Raw genomic sequence first — 8,263 nt, forward strand, 5'->3', positions numbered from 1 at the left:
TTCTCTTCCAAAACGTTCGGTCGCCCATTCTCCCCCCTTAAGTAGCAAAGGAAAACTTTACTTTGATCATTTCCTTTTGCCAGAGAACATCCTTTTTGGTCTCTTGCCTGTGAAGAAAAAGCCTTTAAAGGAAGTGCTCCTGGGGGAAAACTTACGCCAGCCCACATCCTGCTGCTTTTCTTTCTTTCTCTGCTGCCTCGCTTCCTTGTTTGTTTTGTTTCCCCCTCTTTGTATCTGCTACTTAGCACACCGTGCTCTGTGGTTCTCCAGTTCTCTATCTGTATTCTTGGAGCCAGAGACATGAGATGCCCTCTCCGGTGCCCGTGATGAGCTTGAATCATTACTGTCTCTTTCAACCTCTTCTGTGAATTGCTGAACATCATCTGCACCAGCTATTAAACAAATTAAAGATGGAGGTTCGTGCGTGCCTCAAGAGGACTGGGTTGGGGAGAGAGACTTGTCCTCAAACAGTCCTCCTAATAGCACTTAGAGAGAAAACACAAAGAAATAAAAACGGTAAAACTTTGACAAGAATTCACAGTGAATATGTGACTGATTCTTTTGTCCATACAGCAAGTGGAAGCTTGGTGTGTTTTAGTTTTATAATGATGCAAAATGAAAACTAATGCGCGGCCTCCGCAGTTTGGTACCCAATGGACTGTGCGTTACTGAAGAAGCGTAGCCTCAGGCTTCTTGAAGAGCGATGGCCACTGTGATGGCGCCATGTTAGGACACATTCTGGAATTCATGCCTGTGTTCTGTCTCATTATTAACCAGATACTTCTAACTCATTACTTTTCTTTTCAGGAAAGGGTCATGGCAGCTGCAAGTTAATCAAAGACAAAGTGTGCTGTCTTGATACTATTCTTGATGTCAGCATGAAGATCCATGATCTGAATGCTTTCGTATCCTTTACACACTTATTTGCCGGGCGTTCCCTTGGCCCTTGGCTTCTGCCAGAATTGTCCTAAAAATGATTCATTTTGAAATATCATAATTCCCAAATAATCATTCTTAAGTCTACACATGCACACACATTCATAGACACAGATATCCACATGTGCACATGCTTATGTTCACACACACACACACACACACACACACACACACACACCACCTTAGTCCTATCATACCAGTGTGTTATCTTGGCTATAAAAGTTCACAATAGTTCTAACGTTTGTGCCAGAACCGAAAAGGAACCTACAGTTATTTGCACAGGAAGAGTCCCGCCAAGATGTCTATTGGAGTGCCGATTAAAGTCTTGCACGAGGCTGAGGGCCACATAGTAACATGTGAGACCAACACTGGCGAGGTGTACCGAGGGAAGCTCATTGAAGCAGAGGACAACATGAACTGCCAGATGTCGAACATCACAGTAACGTACAGAGACGGCCGAGTGGCACAGCTGGAACAGGTGTACATACGCGGCAGCAAGATCCGATTTCTGATTTTGCCCGACATGTTGAAAAATGCACCCATGTTAAAGAGCATGAAAAATAAAAACCAAGGCTCAGGGGCTGGCCGAGGAAAAGCTGCTATCCTGAAGGCCCAAGTGGCTGCAAGAGGAAGAGGACGTGGAATGGGGCGTGGAAACATCTTCCAGAAGCGAAGATAATTTTCTCTGTTGAAGGGAACTTTGTCCTTTTTTCTCTTAGGTTTTGGGAGGGTTACATGTGCATATGTCCTAGGTTTTCTTTTGATATTTCTCTTTGTATCAGAGAAACTGTTAAGCTAAATAAAGTGTGGTTGTTTAAAAAAAAAAAAAAAAAAGTTCACAATAATGTAAACTCCCAGATCCTTATTTAGAAGAATCTGCTCACAATTTTATTTTAAATTACTTAGGACTTACTTTAACTAGATGGATATGTGTAAAGGGATGTGAACGTATGTACATATATGTGAGGTGTCCGTGGGGACCAGATATGTAGCATCTGGGGCTGGAGTTACTCAGTTGCGAGCCCTGCTGTACAGCTGCTGGAGAGACCTCTGCAGGAGCAGTTTGTGCTCTTAGCTGCTGAACCATCTCTCCAGCCCAGTACATTTTCTTGTTATCTGCCAATTTCTTGCTCTTTTCTTATAAGGTGTTTTGTTGTTTTGTTTTGTTTTTCAAGACAGGGTCTCTCTGTGTAGCCCTAGCTGTCCTGGACTAGCTTTGTAGACCAGGCTGGCCTCGAAGTCTCAGCGATCCTCCTGCCTCTGCCTCCCACGTGCTGGGATTAGAGTCGTGTGTGTCACCACACCTGGCTTACATTTTTTTTTAACTTATTCTGTTTGCTGAGCAGTTCTTGCTGCTCCACAGGCTGAACTATTATGCTGCCTGACTGTATCCAGAATGAAAGAGCTACACAGCGGGTTTCCAAAGCCAGTATTAAAACATAACCTCTTTCAAATACTCTTTTTTTCCCTCTCTCTGGCATCATGACTGTAGTAGTGATGGTGACTACAGACACAGTCTGTCTCCAAATGTGGGAGATGTATGTCTGAGTATGAGGATGCTATCCACCATCTCTCACTCATAAATGCCCTCATACTTACACACATATTTTCTTGGACCTATTATAAATCTTGGTTGCATCCACCTGCTGTTTTGTGCCTAGCTTAACATTTTGTTTATTTTTAATTTATGTAGAATTGTTGTGTATTTGTGAGAGAGTTCTTTGATAGGTATATAGATGACATTTTGTGCTGTTCATGCCAAGGTAAGCACAGCTAGCTTTCTGACACCTTAAATGTGCCACACCTGTCTTTCTGCAGCTCAAGACAGTGACCTTCAATTCCATCTGCATTTCACTTTTAGTATTATTGTCCTCAACTTGAGGATAATGTATAGTAACTACACAGCACATGTTTGTATGTTACAAAGCTGGGAAAATAATGGACATAAAAGATGATGGAATAAGATTGAAAAATATTCTGCCATATTGGAAGACTAGACCTATACAACATGACGAAATTCGATTAGAAAAATAGGGCACGCCAGAGCCATCAGCAGGCTGCGTTAAGCATTCAAGTCTTCTGATAATTTGAAACCAGGACAAGCTTAACCTTGCAAGGGTTGACTGGGGGAAGTGACAAGGAGTTTGAGAGCCCTGTAATCATGATATGAATCTGAACCTTAGTGACAGGGAAGAAAAGGGCATGTGGAGAAGGCATTCTCAACTTCTGCGCAATCTAGTGAAAATCCAGACGGCTTCAGAGGTGTCAGCAGGAGCCAGGGGCAAGGGTGTCCATGGCTCTCAGGAACAGACTCCTCTGCGAGGCTTCTGTGTTCCACGACACTGTAGCAGTCGCCCACAGGCAGCCTCTCTCCTCACCTGAGTCAAACAAAGCAGAGGTATTAAGAAGCAGGTAACTGGGTCCAGGGTCAGTCAGTCGGTAAGTTACTGTTTTCCTTGTTGTAAACAAAGGCCTGTCAGGAGTAACTCAAGGCAGAAAATGTTGCTTTGGGCTCCTGGTTCAGGATCTGAGCCCCTCATGGCTGAGAAAGTCCGGCGGCAACTGGGGCCCCTAGATGCATGGTAACAAGAACTTTACAGCAATACTTACTTGCTTTCATCTTAGCAGAGCAGGGAGAGGGCGATCAGAGCCAGAAGCTGAGAAAGGACACACGCTTTGGGGATTCCAGTGACCCCTACAGTCGGCCAGGCCTCACCGCCTCATAAAACAGTGCCGTGATTTGGGGGCCAAGTATGCGAACACATGAGCCCATGCAGGACAATTCAGAATCAAACCACTGCCTGCAAGGAACATTGGTGAGAAAGAACATATGTAATTGGCTGTTCAAAACCCGACTCTAGATTCACTATGAAAATGATTTATAAATGAATAATCCAAAACAAATGAACCTGAGAGAGTAAAAATGCAATTTACCTTAGAATGTTCTGCCCAAGTTTATGTGTAGCAATCCCTGCACTCGCCGAGATGGTATTGTCAGTGGGAATCTTGGGACTAACTGGTGGTTAGGTCACAGCAGCAGGGCCCTCCTCAGGAGTGAGATTGGTGGCCTTCTAAATAGTCCACACGGACAGACCTGGTTCCTTCCACCACTGAGGTTAGAGCAGCGGTTCTCAACCTTTTTAGGGGTCAAATGACCTTTTCACAGGGGTCATATATCAGATATCCTGCATATCAGATATTTACATTACAATTTATAACCATTGTAACATTACAGTTAGGAAGAGGCAATGAGATACGTTTATGGTTGGAGGTCACCACAACATGAAGGTCACAGCTTGAGGAGAGTTGAGAATCACTGGGCTAGAGGAAAAAGCATTCTCTGGAGAAGTTGGCCCTTACCAGGCACCATACCCAGCCTCCCAGCCTCTGGACTGGAAGAAATGTTTCCACAGCATATGAGCCACTTATGGCTTACCTATTTTGCTGTGATACACCAAACAATTGTTAGGGACACATCTCAAATCTGGTATTTGACCTTGGTTCCTTCCTCTTTTATTTCTTAGAAAATTGCATCTCTACCAGTATCTAACATTCACCACCAAACTCTTGAAATCCATGGAGGGTCTGAAATTATACCCCTCTTGCAAGTTAACAAACCAGCTTGCTACGAGCCTTTAAGGTGTAGATAAAAGGCTCAAACTTCCTGGGTCTCCAAGATAATGAACTTCATTCACCTGGCAATAGCAAGGCAGATGGGCATCCATCCACATTCTCTCCTGAGCTCCATTATCCATGGCCAAGGCCTGCTCACGTGGTGCAAAGACAACCTACATTGGATGAGCCTAAAATGTTATAATGGGTAGTAAGTATGATTGAGAGTCCGGCTCTCCCTCTCAACACTGTTTGTTACAATCATTTGGGAGGAGGGAGAAGGAAAAGAGTCCAGGGACAAGTGTAGTCAGCATGTGCTTTAAAGCCACGTAGAAATGTGAAAGAGCACTGGGGATCATCACTCAGCATTTGCCACTCCCCAGTTGCCCCTGCCTAGTGTCACAGAGTTTTGTCTGTCTGCTTGTCCTCGGTAACAAGACAAAAGGAAACCATGAGCAGACCTCTCAAACGTTCTGTCTACATAGCTCTGTGGCTTTTGCCTTTCTATTGCACAAGTTGCTGTCGTTTCTGCCTCCTAAGTTTGTATCTGTATCTTCTCAGCTCAGCATGCCGTGTGTTTTAGCAGGAGCTGCCGACCCCCTGCCTCACTTCAGACCAGGCTCCTTGATGGACAGATGAAGGGACTGCAGGGCTTGTCTGACCTGCTTCCTCCTGCCACTCTCCCTCTTCAGTGCTATTTCCTTTTCAGTGTCTGCAACTGATATTTTATAACTTGGGTCCAATTATTTATGATTATAATGCAGGCACCAACTACCCTATTGCCAGCTCTTCTCCAACAGGACCCAGGCCCATGTCCTTTTGTTTGTTTATTTATCTTCCAACAACTCTGGGACAGTTATCATAATTACTGCTTGTTAAATTGTAGAGACTCAAAACTAACTTTAGTTTCACACCAAAGGTGTGACAGAATGATGTGACAGTTACTCTGAGAACAAAGGCACTCCTCCGCTTTTCTTCTGTGCTACAAGGACTAGAAACTACGACCCAAGGCTGATGGAGAGAAGCCAAAAGGTAAAGACGTGAAGAAGCCTTAAAGAAAGCATGGCCCAATTGATACCAAAATCCTTCCCTTACTCAGAGTAAGTGTTGTAGGTTTAAAGGAAGTTATAGTTGACCCCCAGTACCCACAGGAAACTGACCCCCACCTGCATATTTAATACAATTCTATATCATGTATAATATGCACCCTAAAGTAAAGTATATGTCAATAGTTGTATGTTGATTTGTTTATGGAATATTTTTTCAAGTATTTTTGCTCCATGGTTGTTTGAAGCCATGGATGGAAGGAATGTGATTTCCCTTAGGGCAGAGAATTGCAACTATTCAACCAGGAGTGATTTCTGTATTTCTACATATTCCATAAGTGACCTTTCTTGCTTACCCTAAGCTCAATGCAACACCACAGCCTGCTAGACAGCCTTTAAGTTGTTTAGCAAATTCTGATGTCATTACCTGCCCTACCAACCGATCACTTCTCTCTCTCTCTCTCTCTCTCTCTCTCTCTCTCTCTCTCTCTCTCTCTCTCTCTCTCTCTCTCTCTCTCTGCCTAGGTTTCTCCCTCCCTCTCTGTGTCTGGGTTTCTCTCTCCCTCTCTATGTCTGGGTTGCTCTCTTCTCCAATCTCTCACGCCCTCTGCTCTCTCCTGGGTCTCTCCTGATTGTTCTTTCCCTCCCTCTCTCTCTCTCTCTCTCTCTCTCTCTCTCTCTCTCTCTCCCTCACTCCCTCATGTGTGTGTGTGTGTGTGTGTGTGTGTGTGTGTGTGTGTATGGGTATACAGTAAATCTCTTCTTCCCAGATCTATTGTGTGGTGTCTCTATATTTTTAAATATAACACCCAGAAAGCACAAGTTACGGAGAGGCTACAAGCAGGGGAAAAGGGATTTCCTGCTGTAAACCCTCATGTATTTTAACAATAACTCGGGCCTGCCTTAGTGCCGTGGGAGAATCAAAAGGCAACACACTCACTTGCTTTGCCAAGTGTGTTCTAAAATGAACCAAATACCCAAATACTGGCGCAGCAGGGAAACTTTGGTTTGCCCCCTGTCTTTCGCACATGTGGCATCTCATCTATCTTTCCATTTTATTCTCATGGTAGTAATTATATATTAAGAACTTTATGATATTATGAAACTAACTAGTAGTGTAATAAATGAGTGTGCTCAATCCAAACTGGATTTGGATTGCCTTTTTTAAAAAAAAAAATGGAGAGGTGGCTCAGCAGTTAAGAGAACTGTATAGTCTTCCAGAGGTCCTGAGTTCAATTGCCAGCAACCACACGGTGGCTCACAGCCATCTGTAATGTGCTCGGATGCCCTCTTTTGGAACACAGATGTACATGCAGGCAGAGCATGATAGACAGATAGATAGATATAGATATAGATATAGATATAGATATAGATATAGATATAGATATAGTAAACAAATAAATCTTTAAAAAATATCTTTGTTACTTATTCAGTATGTGTATGAAACTTTCAGATTATACTAGTCCATTTCACTAGGATATATGTTTTCCTGAAATAAGGTCTTACTATTGCCTCATGCACACAGAATTCACTCCTGGGTGAATTGTCATGTCTCCATGGTTACGACAGGGAGGCACAGAGTGATGTCAGGTAGACCTGGGTCAGGATATTCAATCCAAGTTGCACAATATCCTGTTTTGTAAAATGAAGTTAATAGCACTATGACACACAGTGAGTGAACTCGTCTTAAGCCTCCCTTAGTGTCTGCCACTGGGTGAGGATTTATAGTCAGTTGACTATTGAATTGTTATTTTATTAGTATTCTTAATTACGTAGGAATTTAGTGGGTAAGGCATTCTCAAAATGTTAATCTCAGCTGAGTTCCTTCACAGCCTTCAAAAAAACATGCAGACTTCCTTTCCTACTTGGTGAGAGCGATTGGAGGTCGGGAGCCTTACCAAGTTGCCCAACAGCCAGCAGGTAGCAAGAAGCTGTCCACATTGTACAACCCTGTGCTCTGCCCACTCTGCCATGCTGCCATTGTAATCACCTTCCTGCCTTTAGGGATACCAAGAATCCCTTTCTTCAACTTCAGGTTGGGTAATATAACCTGGCCTTTACAAATCCTGCTTCCCGAGGATGCATCCTGCCCGTGTGCCCCAATATCGGCCCTTTCCCGGGCTCACACAGTTCTTGTTTTAGATTTGTTTCTGAGGCACTTAATGAGTAGCGCTTTGTGAAATGCAGTAGTAGCCTGCCTAAGCATTGGCAAGCCAGTCTTTCAAACAACTCTTTTCTGGGCTCAAGTGCAAACACTTGCGGTTTACCTCTGCAAAGCCAGGCCAGCGTTTGCATCAAGAACTCAACAATCACGTCTTTGTTCCAGTGGATCTCAACATTGTTATAAAAGCTCTTAGGCATGAGCCAGAAGCCTTCCCCATATTGTACCCTACAAGTGAGAGACAAAGGGCTTTGGAATAATTAAACAGAGCACAATTTCTACATTCCATTTCCTCGGGACTCTAGCCCATAGTCTTAATGCCAGTAAATGGGAGATAGTTGAGAGCCTACACAAGGCTTAGATTAGATTCCTAACCTGTACTCAAGAAAGTATTCCTGCCAATTCCTATGTGGTGGTATTGTTGATCCCTTTTCTTCTTAATTAGCCAGAAGATGGATATGTGCTTAAATGAATGTAAAACTCTCTGACGACATTCATTCCACCTCAT

General features: G+C 43.5%; 1 protein-coding gene across 1 annotated transcript; it reads left to right on the forward strand.

Moving 5' to 3' along the window:
• The first annotated feature begins 1,174 nt into the window (after positions 1 to 1,174).
• Positions 1,175 to 1,763, forward strand: LOC127203122 (small nuclear ribonucleoprotein Sm D3). The gene has a single exon (XM_051161925.1). The coding sequence runs from the start codon at positions 1,235 to 1,237 to the stop codon at positions 1,613 to 1,615; it is 381 nt and encodes a 126-aa protein (XP_051017882.1). The 5' UTR covers positions 1,175 to 1,234; the 3' UTR covers positions 1,616 to 1,763.
• The last annotated feature ends 6,500 nt before the right edge of the window (positions 1,764 to 8,263 follow it).

This window comes from Acomys russatus, chromosome 19 (assembly GCF_903995435.1).
Source record: "Acomys russatus chromosome 19, mAcoRus1.1, whole genome shotgun sequence".
NCBI lineage: Eukaryota > Metazoa > Chordata > Mammalia > Rodentia > Muridae > Acomys > Acomys russatus.

What these genes read in the sequence shown, in the direction of transcription:
- LOC127203122 (XM_051161925.1), top strand. Translation starts at nt 1,235, where the DNA reads ATGTCTATTGGAGTGCCGATTAAAGTCTTGCACGAGGCTGAGGGCCAC.